Source organism: Bombus vancouverensis, chromosome 15 (assembly GCF_051014615.1).
Source record: "Bombus vancouverensis nearcticus chromosome 15, iyBomVanc1_principal, whole genome shotgun sequence".
In the NCBI taxonomy this organism is placed as follows: domain Eukaryota; kingdom Metazoa; phylum Arthropoda; class Insecta; order Hymenoptera; family Apidae; genus Bombus; species Bombus vancouverensis.
Genome location: NC_134925.1, coordinates 6,951,183 through 6,965,473, shown reverse-complemented (window position 1 = coordinate 6,965,473; position 14,291 = coordinate 6,951,183). Strand labels below are relative to the sequence as shown.

The 14,291-nt window shown below is 29.3% G+C and overlaps 5 protein-coding genes and 2 long non-coding RNA genes across 10 annotated transcripts; 5 read left to right on the top strand and 2 right to left on the bottom strand.

Annotated features, from left to right (window-relative positions):
• Positions 1 to 65: 65 nt before the first annotated feature.
• On the bottom strand, positions 66 to 1,732 carry Pglym78 (phosphoglyceromutase 78). The gene is made up of 3 exons (XM_033334991.2): positions 1,600 to 1,732; positions 568 to 1,065; positions 66 to 491 (listed from the first exon to the last, which is right to left on the bottom strand). The coding sequence occupies exons 1-3, from the start codon at positions 1,697 to 1,699 to the stop codon at positions 325 to 327; spliced, it is 765 nt and encodes a 254-aa protein (XP_033190882.1). The 5' UTR covers positions 1,700 to 1,732; the 3' UTR covers positions 66 to 324.
• Positions 1,711 to 3,659, top strand: LOC117157182 (uncharacterized). Of its 3 annotated transcripts, none has more exons than XM_076624689.1 (4): positions 1,711 to 1,832; positions 2,381 to 2,513; positions 2,773 to 3,049; positions 3,118 to 3,659. In XM_076624689.1, the coding sequence occupies exons 2-4, from the start codon at positions 2,509 to 2,511 to the stop codon at positions 3,547 to 3,549; spliced, it is 714 nt and encodes a 237-aa protein (XP_076480804.1). In that variant the 5' UTR covers positions 1,711 to 1,832; positions 2,381 to 2,508; the 3' UTR covers positions 3,550 to 3,659. The 3 variants fall into 3 exon arrangements, with proteins under 3 accessions (XP_076480804.1, XP_076480802.1, XP_076480803.1); XM_076624688.1 differs by lacking the exon at positions 1,711 to 1,832 and adding an exon at positions 2,000 to 2,115; XM_076624687.1 differs by lacking the exon at positions 1,711 to 1,832 and having other exon boundaries at positions 1,997 to 2,513.
• On the bottom strand, positions 3,599 to 5,098 carry Slbp (Stem-loop binding protein). Its single transcript, XM_033334997.2, has 3 exons — positions 4,859 to 5,098; positions 4,204 to 4,774; positions 3,599 to 4,127 (listed from the first exon to the last, which is right to left on the bottom strand). The coding sequence occupies exons 2-3, from the start codon at positions 4,737 to 4,739 to the stop codon at positions 3,986 to 3,988; spliced, it is 678 nt and encodes a 225-aa protein (XP_033190888.1). The 5' UTR covers positions 4,740 to 4,774; positions 4,859 to 5,098; the 3' UTR covers positions 3,599 to 3,985.
• Positions 5,099 to 5,344: 246 nt separating this feature from the next.
• On the top strand, positions 5,345 to 6,229 carry LOC143303631 (uncharacterized). Its single transcript, XM_076624693.1, has 3 exons — positions 5,345 to 5,753; positions 5,850 to 5,977; positions 6,048 to 6,229. Exons 1-2 carry the CDS (start codon positions 5,668 to 5,670, stop codon positions 5,938 to 5,940), a joined length of 177 nt encoding a protein of 58 aa, XP_076480808.1. The 5' UTR covers positions 5,345 to 5,667; the 3' UTR covers positions 5,941 to 5,977; positions 6,048 to 6,229.
• A 20-nt stretch (positions 6,230 to 6,249) lies between these two features.
• On the top strand, positions 6,250 to 6,898 carry LOC143303632 (uncharacterized). The gene is made up of 3 exons (XR_013060142.1): positions 6,250 to 6,342; positions 6,433 to 6,582; positions 6,751 to 6,898. It is a non-coding gene; the product is annotated as an uncharacterized LOC143303632 (long non-coding RNA).
• Positions 6,899 to 7,647: 749 nt separating this feature from the next.
• LOC117157185 (uncharacterized) lies at positions 7,648 to 13,790 on the top strand. 2 transcript variants are annotated; one of them, XR_013060141.1, is made up of 5 exons: positions 7,648 to 7,760; positions 10,442 to 10,479; positions 11,376 to 11,624; positions 12,257 to 13,099; positions 13,220 to 13,790. XR_013060141.1 is itself a non-coding variant. In XM_033335002.2 (4 exons), exons 1-4 carry the CDS (start codon positions 7,757 to 7,759, stop codon positions 13,334 to 13,336), a joined length of 408 nt encoding a protein of 135 aa, XP_033190893.1. In that variant the 5' UTR covers positions 7,648 to 7,756; the 3' UTR covers positions 13,337 to 13,790. The 2 variants fall into 2 exon arrangements, 1 of the variants encoding a protein (XP_033190893.1); XM_033335002.2 differs by lacking the exon at positions 12,257 to 13,099.
• Positions 7,767 to 9,450, top strand: LOC143303633 (uncharacterized). The gene is made up of 2 exons (XR_013060143.1): positions 7,767 to 8,279; positions 8,387 to 9,450. It is a non-coding gene; the product is annotated as an uncharacterized LOC143303633 (long non-coding RNA).
• Positions 13,791 to 14,291: the final 501 nt, after the last annotated feature.

Genomic DNA, 14,291 nt, shown 5'->3' with positions numbered 1-14,291 from the left:
TTCAATTTGTATTTTATATATATTTATGTTAATATTAGGTAAGATCTCAAGGACAAATAATTACATTTAATATCTTTTAATAATTTTATATTTGTAATTTTATAATTATTTTCAATAAATATTTGTTTGAATAAATTACAACACATAGAAACTTGTAATATTAGTGAAAACTTATGTTATTTTTCTATTTTTCTTCTGTTGTAAACATTTTTATTTAAATGTATCTTCCAATAATAAAATAATTCTTCAACAATGCCAAAACTAAAAATTGACATCTTCTGTTTGTATATAATAATATAAATTTTGTAATGAATTTCTTTAATTTTACTTAGCTTTCCCTTGTGCAGCAACTGCAGCCATTGCAGCTTTTACAGTTTCTTCGTCACCTAAGAATTTCATAGATACAACAGGCTTGAAGTTTTCATCTAATTCATAGACAAATGGAATACCAGTTGGTAAATTTAATCCCATGATTTGATCATTGCTCATTTCTAAAAAAAGAAACACATGATTATTAATATAATAAATAAACAGAATTGGTTGTGCTTTGAGAAAATAATAACTGACGATCTAAGTGTTTAACTATGCCACGTAAACTATTTCCATGAGCAGCAATGATAATCCTTTTCCCTTCCTTCAATTGTGGAATAATAGTATCATTCCAATATGGCAATGTCCTCTCAATTGTCAATTTTAAAGATTCAAATTTAGGGAATTCTTCTGGTTTTGGTCCATCTGCATATCTTGGGTCTTTTACTATTGTTTCATAATACTTGTGGTCTGATTCCATTGGTGGAGGAGGTACATCAAAAGATCTTCTCCAAATTTGAACTTGTTCTTCACCATATTTAGCAGCAGTTTCTGCTTTATTCATACCAGTCAGTCCTCCATAATGACGTTCATTTAAACGCCATGTCTTTTGAACAGGAATGTTTTCTTGACCACTTTCTTTAAGAATTGATTTTAAAGTTTCTTGAGCTCTTGTCAACAATGATGTATGAGCGATATCAAACTTAAGGCCTGCCTGTTTGATTGCTTTTCCAGCTGAAAGTGCTTCAGTTTTACCTATAATAAACATATATATATCAAACAATAGCATAATTTTGAAAATAATAAATTTCATATCATTACATAAACTATAGATTATTTTATTTTTTTGACCATGTGACATATTTATAGGATAATTGAAATCATGGATAGCTGTAATTTAGTGATAATGTCACTATCATGACTTAGGTGCAAATTTTTATGCAAATTTATATTGTTAAGGACATAATTAAGGCGATAAAAGTTGAATAAAATTGGAGTTTTACTTATTAAAAATTATTAAAAATTATAACGAGTATTCTATTGTAGGTATATCCTATGCTTCTGTATGCGTATTCTATGTATTTTTGCATCTCCAGATTTTGTATAATTGCATAAATATCCGCTACCTAATCATGACACTTATTCATTAATTTATCTTTTTCTCTATAGATATACGTCTTTAAAATAAAGAAACTTAACCAATGAAACATGGTTAACATCACATTCGAAATATTTGACCTTTTGCCCTTGGAGTTTATTCTCAGAATTTCCTTTTAAAAAATGACTTACCCTTGTCGGATAAATCGGCGTCATACCATCCGCAAAATAGATTCAATTTATTCCATTCGCTCTCTCCATGACGTACCATAACAATTGTATATTTCGACATTTTTTTATTGTAGGAGCTAACTGCACGCAAAGACGAAAGACGATTCGTAAACGGCGATTTACTCTGTTCAATATCCTTGCACAACTGCTTTAATCGAAAGCCCCCGTCCCCACCACCTGTCACATCTAATCGTGTAAGCACTTTATTCAAAATTTTACATGGATACATTCTAACATTTATTGTTTATGCTTTCACTTACTTTCGTTATATCGGCTAAAAAATTTTTTCTATTCAAGAATATAACTAAACTAGCGGCATATATTTACAACCGTTGGTATTTTGACTTTGTTCCTCATTCATTTATTCACGTAATAACACATTTCGCGCCATTGCAAGTAGTTCTCATTGTACGTTATATTAGCTGCAACACGTATGAAAACTCGATCAGTTTGAGTGTTAGTTAATAAATATATGAAGTAAATAATTATTTCTGATTGAAAGTTTTTATACGTTAATAATTAATTGCAAGATTTTCTACAGGAGAGTCTCTGCTCGAATGAAGTGAAACATAAATATAACCTTCATGAAAATGAAGTGTACTAATACGAATTTGAAATCTAATTTAAAATGACATTACGAAAATAACGAACGCAAGTTCTTATCGTTGGGCTGATAATACATGTTAATCTATTTAAAGAATTTTCATTCTGTTTAAAGAATTGCATATAATGGAACTTTCAGATCAGCAAGTTGATGATTCTTCCTTGTCATTAGATACGAATTATTTACAAATCTCGTGCAACTGGAAAATCAGCAATAATAAACAGCTTCGTGATGCTTTCACATTAGAAGCTTCGTCTCTAAAATTTATGAAGTAATCCAAATATTTACATATTAAAATATATTAATTTTTTTCATATAATAATTATATATATATACACTTATTCCTCTATATACACTGTATACTTATGTGTTACTTATAAATACACTAGATTTGTGTATTTAAAGTAATATAAAACCTGGAAAATATAAAGTATTATAAATATCCTAATTTACTATCAGATCTTGCCATATTTCTTTGTTATTTTAATTTATATTCACATTTTTATAAATAAGTATGAATTTTTTTATAGAACTAACTTCGAAGACATAGTTTCTTTAAGTACATGTATATCTTTACAACCAATTGAATCCAACAATGAACCATGTATGCTAGATGTAAGATTAACTAATGGGCAGAGAATTTCCCAGATTGCTGTAGTTTCTGAAGCTTATGTATTAGAATTTTTCAAACAATTTGGGGAATATGAAACAACAAAGTTTGCTGAATTTGTAGATGAATTTGAAGACAATTCAGTCTACTTTGCAGAGACAGCAATTTTTCCACATGCTACAGAAGCTAGCATTAAGGTATAGAGAATACATACAATGGATTTAATTTACAAAAATGTATATTTAATTCAAAATTTCTATTTTAGTTTACAAAAACAAAAAGTAAAAATTCAGTTATGTGGATATATGGTATAAAGCTCTATGTAACAGAATCAATTAATGAACCTAAGAGTTTTTCCACAGAAATATTTAATCCTGAAATAATAAGAAATTTCTTAACTAAACTTAGTTTTAACAATGAAGAGAACAATATCACGAATGACGTTCAGTCATGTTACATGAATATTTTGAATTTATCAAAAAATAAAGGTGTTCAGAAAAACAATGAAGAAGAAGTGGCACAATCTGCGATTGATAGCACTGTGTCAAATAATATAGATATTGTGACATATATTGATAAGAAATTTGAAGATATGGAAGGAAGATTAATGAAAAAAATTGATGAAATGGAACAAAAAACAAATGAAAAACTTGATACTATTTTAAGACAATTAGAAACTCGATGTAGTGTCAAGTGACCTTTCATTTATATAATTTAAAAGCATATTTGTAAATAATGACAATATATATTTAATTCTGTATGGAATATATATGTAAAATATACACATATAAAAAATTTTGAAGATAATAGTTTTTCTTAAAAAGGGTTTTATTCCTAAGTGTTTCCTGAATATCTATTTACACATTTTTGAACCTTCACATATAGTGATGTCAAGTCTTGTATATTTTGACTATCAGTTACATGTACCTTTTATTTCTCATTTTTGTATTGCAATTGAACCTTTTAAATACATGTAAATATTCATATGTAAGAACATACCAAGAATTATATTACACTTCATCTAATTCTGTTCTTTCTATAAAATTTTATACAGATATAAAAATCACGGAACTATGATGCACAGAAAGATATATTTGCATAATAAAGTAAAATGTTGGTAACATAAGGTTATTTTAATCAGAATTATTGCTATCTTGTGGAGGATCCCATTGATGAAGTTGTTTCCTCCACAATCTTACCATGCTATCCCATCCTCTTCTACTATATTTAATATATTTTGGTGGTGTTCTTGGATGCTCTCTTGTACGTTTTTCTCTAAAATATGTGTAACCAATGTAATATTTTTCAACATAAATATTTCTGACCATATCGTAATAAACAATATTCTTACTTAGGCACAGCCTGTATGTATCTATCATATCCAATAGTATTTTTTCCATAATCTATTTCTTTTTGTCTACGAGCTAATACTTTAGGATCTGTTTCATATTCTACCCGTCTCTTATTACTATCTGAAGAATTAGTAGTAGAACTTGAATCACTATTGTGTCTAGTTCGAGAAACTTTTGCATCCTCATCATTTATTTGATTTTCCCTAGCTCGTTTGCGAAAACCATCATCATGCTGCTTGTTCCTTACATTATCTTCATAACTTATACTGACTGCATTGTTTCTTTGATTTTCTCTGAATTTAGACATGTTATCAATTTCTACATTTGAACTAATATCTTCTTCCTTTTTTTGTTCACTATTAATATGTGTCTTAGCTGCACAAGAATTAGTTTCTAAAAAATTCTCCCTCTTTGCATCCTTATTAGAGTCTACTATTTTGGTCAATTCATGTGAACTCATGCAAATGGCTTCATTAAGAAGAGCATCATCTTCCTCTGTTAATTGAGTCCACGAAGTATGCATGTCTAATTCCATTTTATTTCGATCGTAGAAAAGCTTTGTAACACAATCTACGAGATAAAACTAACGTCAAGCCAAATAAACAGTTTAACCTTAAACCGACGAGAAAAACCAATAAATAAATAGTATCTCACCTAACAAGAATAACCTAAATGAATAAAACAACTTTTGTATTAGAACATAGAAGGAAATTATTAATTGTGCGTTTTCGTAATAAATAGAAGAATTCGTGAAATATAATTATTATTTTGTGATCACTAAACATCGAAGTTTCGAACACGCGATGAAATTGCACTTAATTTTAAACAAATTTATAAAATAAGTTCATTCTTACAATTGTTACGAATTCTGCAATGCGCGCCTTTTCTGATAATCTAACATTTGCGCACCTTAAGCAACTTTTCAAGTTCAACTTAGGTTAAAAGATTTGAAACTTTTTTCGTTGTTGATCTTTGTAGAACATATATGTTACGAGTACGAGAGCAACGATCGTCCAAAATTTCATTTCTTAATAATCGTTCCATGCATATCGCTCTAAGATTCTATCGCATTTTCTTTATTTTAAACTCACTATCGTTTTCGTAAAATTGAATATTACAAGATGTCGGCGATAATCTAGCGCTTTTTGTTTGACAAGTTCGCATCCCCGCATCGGTTTCTAAATATCTTTGATGGGCGCGCAAAAGGGTATAAATCAAATTTTAATCAAAACAGAATAAGTATGCTTATATATATTGTCATTGTTGTTTCTTACTTGGTTTTAATATACAAGTTAATTTTATTTCTTTCCTGTTCTTTTACCTAAGACTTCATTAGTATATGTAAAAAATAATAGTAATTTTTATTCTTTTATACATTTTTTAAGGTTAAAAGGCAAATGCAATAAGATTACAAAACATGTATAGAACTTACAGATCTTTAGGTTCCAAATGATTTTGTAAAGATGTGTATGACTTTAAAAAGTAAAAACCATTGTTTTAGTTGGATTGAAGTACTTGAGGTTGCAATGGAATTTATGAAAGAGAATGGGTATGTTTATGTATATTATGATTATACTTGTAGAAATAGTAAAACTTTATTTTAACTCATGTTATAATATTGATTACAATATAATTTTCATTTTAGTATTGATGCTTCTATAAGACAAATCATTTTGATGTTTGATTTTAATCAGAAGCAGATATTATTACACAATTTTAAACAGATGCAATTGTAGATACCATTTCTGCAGAAAACACTAAGTTAATCACAATGTAAATATTTATTTTAACATCATTATACAAATTATTATATATAATTTAATTCTATAATTTTATTATTTAGATAAGAGAACTATTTCAACTAGTCTTAAAATTAGTGAAATTTTTCTTAAAGATGTCCATGAAAAGGTTTCATCTATTAGACTATAGTTATTTTTATAACTATAGTTATTATAGACTATAGTTATTATTGTGGATCACTATGAAATTTATTTACTAGACTAATAGCAAACATATAATATTTGATAAGGCTATATTAAATTTGAAATTTTCAAATACAAACATAAAAAAGCCAAGTATATATATTATTACACCTTAGAGTTACTTGGTAAAAAATATCAATTGCTTCTTATATTAAAGTAAGGAGATACTGTGAAACAAGAAATCATTTATATGTATTATGTTATATGTAATAGTTACAGTTTAATATTCTTATTTTTTTTAAATAGACACCAAAAGATTTTGAGCATGGTAAAAGGCCAGAGGTAATTTAAAACTCCAGACTAAAAAGGAATACTTAGATAGATAGACAGTTCCTTATGCAAAGTATGATATTCAAAAAGGATACAAATATAAAGGAGCTTTTATTTCAGTATTTGGTATATATTAATTTGTTTTTACTAATATAAATATTATAGATGTTCATCATAATACATATATTTTATTTTACAAATAATATATATAAGATATATATAAGAATTCTTTATATATATATTGAAAGTAACATTGTTTGTGATCATAAAAATATGATTATATATTTTATTTAGAAGTGAGAAGAAACAACAAGATAATATGCAGATCAATGATAATATTAATACCAAAGTGTTTATTAAAAGATAGAACATAGCTGATATTGAAACTAATTTGTATAAAGAATTACTTTTGTTTCTGGATTTCTCAGATATTGATTTTGATGAATTGGTATAACAAGAAATAAGATAACAGATGTTACTATATATACATATGTACGTATTTGAATATGTATCTAATATGTTCTATTCATATTTTAGGCTGCTATTATATAACTTCTTCAACTCGTTTACAGTATTTTAAGTACCCATCTAATAAAGTTTAATCGGATTATATTTGAAATAATAATTTTACTTTTTGTACGAGATATCTCGTACTTTCAAGCTATGTGTGAAAGAAAAATATGCGATATATTTTGTATACGCGCAAAGAACAAATATTATGTTAAAAGGATCGTGAAATAAAATTCTGCGCGACAACGAACTTCTTGCGAATTCCTAATTAGAAGCCCACCAGAAACTGATGACATTATCGAACCTGAATATGGAAATGACGAGGCCTCCTGCCCACCTAACACCCACTCCATTCCTCATCAAATTCTCCGAAACTGTCTATCAAACAACAGTACCACAGTAACGATTGTACATTTCTATACATTTTATATATTATAAAATATATCTATACAAGGATGTTCTTAACAATGAGTACTTGGCATTAGTCATTGCATTTTAAACCTCTCTTGTAAAAGGAAGATTATTTTTTCCAAGATAAGGTTTTTCTTTAGACATATTTTATTCAAAATATCTTATTCTTTATGCTCTTTCTGTGAGAGGTTTAGATTCCATAGTTGCGTGGATACTGTTAGTCCTATGGTTTTGATACATCCTGTATAACGTAACGGCACTCACTTTCAGTACGAGTGCCTGCGGTGAGCGCGAATCCGGTGCAATCTCAGTCAACGAAGAGACGCCGTCTCGCGTAGATCAACAGGTGCTCTTTCCCGTGCAGAACACGTTCACCAGCATGGGTAAGTTTCAATCCTGTTTGCGCCAACTTATTCGAAACGGACAAACTTAAAGCTGCTTGCCGCGCTCAATTCTGAAACGCTGCAACGTATTGAAGCTTGTTTCGGCAGCGAAAGCAATAAATCAAAGGTGAAACCCACGCAGTAATGCCTTGCGTCTTCGTTTAGGTATGCAGGATGAGACACACGAGTACATTAGACTCTGTGCTTATGCGTCTTTGCTGACATAACAATAATGTTGCGTATTTTCCATGTTGACGTATCATCAATAATAAATTTTATAATAATTACATTTATTATAAAATTTATCTGCTAACGCTGGATTTGAATATTAATTTTTGAATCTATTGTATGGTTCTGTCTTAATCGTGCAAAGGATAGCTACAAGTTCAATGAATTTAAATAATGACTAAATCTGAAATTATAGATATCTACGATTGTATTGTTGCGTTCAAAATAATTCAAGAATTACTCACGTGACTGATCGGTATCGGTATGGTATTCGCTACTTAAAAGGCTTTGGTACGTCGTTTAAGTCTTACGTTCACTAAAAATATCACCATACTGAGATTTTTACAGTTATGGTAATTATCTTCTGAACTATTAATAAGTATATTATTTTTTCTAAGAATTTAAGCGATATTTAAGGTAGCGGAAGATCAGTTAAAAGTAAAGATACAATCCTACGCTATGGAAGGACAAATTAGCAACTTTATGCTTACTACGGTGAATGAACTAGATCTTAAATGTCATAGACAAATGTCAAGGAGGAAATGTTACATCAAAATGCATCTCGTTGCATATTTTGAAGATTCCAGACTGTACTGTCTGGATCGTTTTTCGTTAGAAATTACAATCAATAATAGTTGTGTTTAATTTCTGACAAACGATGAGTCAGCGATCACTTTCGCAATTCTTATGCTTTTACACCTCGTTAAACATTGACCTAGAAAAGAATACCATCACGATTAGGAAATAGGAATCAGCTGTTTGGGAGATAAGTCACATATGCCTTCTTTAATTCTAATTCTTAGATTTTTATATATAAACAACCTGCTTAATTTATTTTTATGTTTGGAAATCAATACGTTTTATTATATCAATATATTAAGTTAATAGAATTCCATTAAATTAATATTCTGTGTTAAGTAATCTTTATACTTTTCATTTTTATATACGCAATTTTATTTTACTTGCAGGCATCATAACTAGAAACATCGATTCATCCAAGATTAGCTTTATAGATTTACATAAACGGCATTTTAACATTTTTATAAATATGCCATCATTTATAAGATGAATTAAAAGGGGATGGATGAAATTTGATTGATCATTCTTATTTCTATTCACGAGTGTCGCATGGTGTCAACAAAATGTCAGGAGGGTATCGGTTCAACGAGATCAGTATCTTGAAACAGGAGTAAGCCGATCGAATGCACCACACGGAACCATACCGACCTCGTCGTCCTTGCAGAAATGCGCTTGAATGCTGCCTAGATCGACAGTAGATTATCCAACGGATAAAAATAATGTCTGTCTGACTGTATCCTCCCATTACTCACGTACAATTAAAGATAAATCCAAAGCAAAGATCGGTTTAAGAGAACGATTACAATTTCTCTTGATTCATATCATTATGCTCTTTATGTAAATGTAAATGTATTCTTGAAGATGTTTCTTTGAGAAACAAGTATCTCTGTTTTTCTTCTTTATCATCTTCTTCAAATTTTTGAAAAATAAACAAATATTTCCTACGTCGGTTTTAGAATAGCGGAGTTTTAGAGAATTGGAAGGAATTTTTTTCATATTGGTCGAATTGGTTGTTCTTTCTTCCTTTTTATTCTACCTTTCCTCTTTTATTGATAATTTATTTATTCTCTTTTCTATTTTCCATTGTATGAAAATCCAAAGAAAAGCTATTGGTATTGAAGTACTATTTGCTGTTAAACAACTCTCTTTTTAGTCTTTATTGTTGTAATCTCAAAAATATAAGTGTAGAAGATATTCCTTTTCGAAATTTTTTTGCAGCCATGGGTTACAATAATTCAGTTAATAATTTAATAAAGTCGAACGACAATACCGTAAGTAAATTCAATTGAAAGAAGAAGAATCGTGTCGAGCGTATAATGAACATGCATGGCATTGACTCCTTTTCTTCGCGGCCCAGTTTTTATCGTTTACGTTCATTTAATAATGAACCATGTCCACAAGCCAACTTGCGTAAGTTTCCATGCCCAGAATGAAACTTTTTGCTCTGTCCCAATAGTGCCCCGCCTTTTAAGTATGAAACCGATCTCTTTTTCATTTCTTCATTTCGTTTGGAGTTATATACATAGTAGTTCTCCTTTCTCTCATCTCCCCTTTTCTAAATTACATATACTTGTTAGTTTCGCATATTATTTTTATTATTATTTCACATAATCCTTAATAAGTAACGCATATTAATTGCACCTTATCAATTTGTTTTATTAAAATAATAATTCTTTCAGGCATTGCAAACTATTCTATTTCCTTAAAAAATCACACCCATTGTCATACTTTCTTTCTTTTTTCTAGAACAATATATTTCTTCATCTTCTTAAGATCCGTATATATTTTTATTTCCTTATTTTTAACTTTTCTATCATTTTTGTTATTTTTCATACGTTTCTCATTTCACAAAAATCATCCTTTTCTTTTTTCAGGAATCGCATACGCTTGTAGTGTGGTGGCTATGCTTGCCGTAAGTATATCAGATATATCACGGTTTCTTATGCTTCCTGCTTTTCACACTTCCGGAACTAATCACGAATGCATTGTACATAATTCGTTGCTGGCGAACCGATGAATCGGAGAAATCGTCCATCGTGAGAGGAAAGATTATACTTTACTTTTTTCATACCTAAGTTCAACGGCTTACACAGAATCCCGAATTATTTTTGTATCATTTTCTTTCTTCTTTTGTTATTGATTCTATATAACTCTACTTGAACTTTATAAGAAATCGCACGCAAATTGCGCACTTTGCTTTCTTGCGTAAAACTCGCGAACTCGGAGTCGAAGAATATCGATCCTTTCACAAATGGAAAGTGCAGTTAATGACGTATGAATCATATCAAATGAGATGAAGATTGACATAAACTGTAACGATCTTTTAAAACAGGAATGTTTTCTTTAGCTTGTAAAGTAAAAATACTTGGTAAAAAAATGCCTAAAAAATGAGATATAGAGGTTTATGTAATTCTATTTATGTGCCTTAGAATTTTGAAATGTCTTTTTATAATTTGGAAAAGCATAATTTTTTTCAGTAACTTGCTTAAATGACTAGAACTTCTAATATATATTATAGCAGATTTTGTTACATAAGTAAGTTTCTAAAAGATATTATGCTTTTTTAATTTTAACAACATATCATTGTTAAATACTTTTGTTTATAGGTAATATTTTCATTTACGAAAGTATTTAAAAATATAAATTCCTCGATCGCTATTTAACATATCAATTATTCTTAGATGATTGCAAAGAAAGCTTACGTGAATGATTCCAATAATTAAAATAATTACTTAAAAATTAAAAAAAGAGATTGAAGATTCTCTAACTAGAGAACAATTAGAATAATAAAGAAATTGTTCTTAATAGGTAATCCTTCTAACAGTGGAGGCTGGTGACATGATGCGGAAGAGCATTGTTTTCGACAAAAATACTCCAGATGTGTTCTACTGCCCGCAACAGAAACCGACTGGTTTCCAGAAGATGATCGTGAACGCGAAACCGTTGTCAAGGCTTTGCCAATTCGAGGGGAAACCGATCCCACCCGATTACAAGAGCGACTGTTACAACGACGTGGACGAGACCGAATACGCGTGCAAAGAGAAGTACAGAATTATGGTGAGTCATCGTCGAGGTCATGGGCCTCGAAATTTCTCACCGAAAGCGGTCAAACCTCGGGAAAATCTTGGAACGCGTATGAACAGAGAACAAGGTGTACTCAAGTGCAACCAGCTGGGACGAATCAGATGAATAAGACAGAAACAGCAATGTTTTGATTGAATTGTTAAAGAGGAGCTTATGCGCTTCAGCTGCATTTTACGCGTTCTACGTTAACGCGATTAAACCTTTCTGTAACGAGGTTTAACTGGAAGTCGAAAACGCGAGAATGGAAACAGTTACTTACATTAATGTGCGAAAGTTTCCAGATAGACTTTTCAATTTATGTTCCAACGGAGTTTTCCAAAAAATTTCAAATGTGGCCTGATTTAGGCCTGTTTTAAAATTCAAGTTTACTTCTTTAGTTTAATCTATAATCTCTAACGTCTATCTTGTATGTTAAAGAATCTCTATTAATGATTTTACATTTAATTAATAAAATAAAATGCTTCCAATTGAACTTCAGAGAATCACACGGAAGAAGTAAGCTAAGCTAAGTTTTACTAGTGATGCACGCATCATCCGATCATCATGAACGTAACATCATGTCCATCACGTGTAACGCGACTGGTGTCGGTTTTGTTTTCTTGCAGAAGCGATTCAGAAACAAAGCAGAGGGAGATGAGAACACCGTGGATGACTACGTCGACAAATAGATGAGAAATTGGTGCTGCACGATCAAGCAATGCGTGCAATTTTGCAAATGGGTCCCTCCACTAATGCTCAAGCTTGCAACCTCCAGTCCTATAATTACAAAACATTTTTCTTCCCCAAATTCAAACGTCCAATTAAATAGTTTATAGATACGATCAGTTTAAGAAGGAAACGTAGACTAACTAGTTAAATTATTCATGTTAACATTTAAAATGTTATCATACCACGTGACAATATTAGAATATATATTTATAATGAATTCACTTTCTTATATAATTTTCTTTTTTAATTTTCATTGTAAGTGATATAAAATATTTAATGCTTCATCTTTTTCTATTTTTTATTGTAAGATCCAATCTTACCGGTGCTATTTTGTTGTTTCCGTGCTTGGTGACCGGAATTTGTAATATCTTTTACGTAATAACATTAATAAAACTAACAAAGGAGTTGGGCAAATTGATCATTAATTCTTCAAATGTAGCTTCGACGGCTGATACTTTGATAACCGATTGCACACTAACTTTGCATCATCTTGTTTCGTTTGATTCATTTGTGCACGTCTAAATTGTCAGATGGATATTCTATGATAAAATGTAAATTATAATTGTGACAAAAATTTGGAATGTCTTTTATATCTTCTATGTGACAAAATTACGTTTATCTGTACTTGTGAAAATATAACTTGTTAATTAACTGAAATTATTTGCCAAAATATTAATTCATTCTTGAACTTCATCAATCATGAAACGAACCTGAAGACTTCATCAAACATGTATATTGTGGTAGGTAGTATTTCATTCATGATGTTTGACCAAATTATAAAAGATAATTATTAATTTAAAAGTCTGGAATCTTTTTTTTTATATACATATATTATTTTTATAAATGCATGTCTGTTTTAGATGCGACTACATCCACCAGGAAGTGAAACACCATATAATGGTTCACGTTTAACAAAATTCCTAGCTTTTGATAAAGATATCTATAAGAAAAGGAATCAAATTGAAGATAGTGATTAATAAGAAAAATTTATCATATATGACATGATGGCATTCTTCTAGGGCAATTATTGGCGAATATTCTAATACCAATTTAATATTTTTTTATATTCTAATTGCTTTAGCCATCTTTTTAATTTACTTGTAATTTAATTTTTTAATTTCCTTAAAGTGTGTCTTTTTCTTAATTGATTTTATCGTAGTGATAAGATTCATACAATCTTTCATAATATCAATTGTAAATAATTCAAGTTACTTTGTGATTGATGGTTAAAAAGAACACATGCTCATTATTAATTGAAATGTTTAACGTTCCTATTCACTGTAAAGTGTACAAAGCTTATTTAACATATTTTTGTAATATATTTGTAATATATACGCCAGAGCTTGTAAAGCGAGAAAATAATATATACCAACGAGTACTATTTTCGACTTTGTAAATTATTACATGTAAAATAAAAAACAATTTCATATATTACATTTTCAGTTTGTGACCCTCTTTTTTAAATATAGTAATATAATTTGTAGTATGAGATTTAAGGTATATAATTAATAATTACAATTAATATTATATATATAACTATATTTTTAACGATTTAACGTTGTTCAAATAAACTAATTTGTTAATATATTTAATTTAAAGATAATATAACTTTTTTATGTTTGTCAAAAGCAGTATTTCATGTACTTCATAAAATTCATCGTTCTAAGTGAGAACAAAAAAATTATACTGTTCTGGTGCAATGAATTTCTGATTTACACATGAAGTAATATCAACGATCTATGCATTGGGTAATAAATAATACAGAAGAGCATTACAATGCCCTGTAATTATATTTCACATCAAGAACTATGGGTAAATTAGTTATTAATAAATATGTTTTGAGACATAATTAGAAATGAAAATTAAATATATCTCATACAACTTATTTGCATTTATTCCTTTGTTAGTTTAGATAATGTAATTAATCCAATT

Excerpts from the sequence above, each read along its gene's own strand:
- Pglym78 (XM_033334991.2), bottom strand. The coding sequence starts at position 1,699 with ATGTCGAAATATACAATTGTTATGGTACGTCATGGAGAGAGCGAATGG. Across the intron at positions 1,066-1,599 it reads CGCCGATTTATCCGACAAGG|GTAAAACTGAAGCACTTTCA; the intron begins GTAAGTCATTTT and ends TGTTTATTATAG. Across the intron at positions 492-567 it reads CATAGTTAAACACTTAGATC|AAATGAGCAATGATCAAATC; the intron begins GTCAGTTATTAT and ends TTCTTTTTTTAG.
- LOC117157182 (XM_076624687.1), top strand. The coding sequence starts at position 2,368 with ATGGAACTTTCAGATCAGCAAGTTGATGATTCTTCCTTGTCATTAGAT. Across the intron at positions 2,514-2,772 it reads TCGTCTCTAAAATTTATGAA|AACTAACTTCGAAGACATAG; the intron begins GTAATCCAAATA and ends ATTTTTTTATAG. Across the intron at positions 3,050-3,117 it reads CTACAGAAGCTAGCATTAAG|TTTACAAAAACAAAAAGTAA; the intron begins GTATAGAGAATA and ends TTTCTATTTTAG.
- Slbp (XM_033334997.2), bottom strand. The coding sequence starts at position 4,739 with ATGGAATTAGACATGCATACTTCGTGGACTCAATTAACAGAGGAAGAT. Across the intron at positions 4,128-4,203 it reads TACATACAGGCTGTGCCTAA|AGAAAAACGTACAAGAGAGC; the intron begins GTAAGAATATTG and ends CACATATTTTAG.
- LOC143303631 (XM_076624693.1), top strand. The coding sequence starts at position 5,668 with ATGTGTATGACTTTAAAAAGTAAAAACCATTGTTTTAGTTGGATTGAA. Across the intron at positions 5,754-5,849 it reads GAATTTATGAAAGAGAATGG|TATTGATGCTTCTATAAGAC; the intron begins GTATGTTTATGT and ends TTTTCATTTTAG.
- LOC117157185 (XM_033335002.2), top strand. Across the intron at positions 10,480-11,375 it reads GTGTGGTGGCTATGCTTGCC|GTAATCCTTCTAACAGTGGA; the intron begins GTAAGTATATCA and ends TGTTCTTAATAG. Across the intron at positions 11,625-13,219 it reads AAGAGAAGTACAGAATTATG|ATGCGACTACATCCACCAGG; the intron begins GTGAGTCATCGT and ends TGTCTGTTTTAG.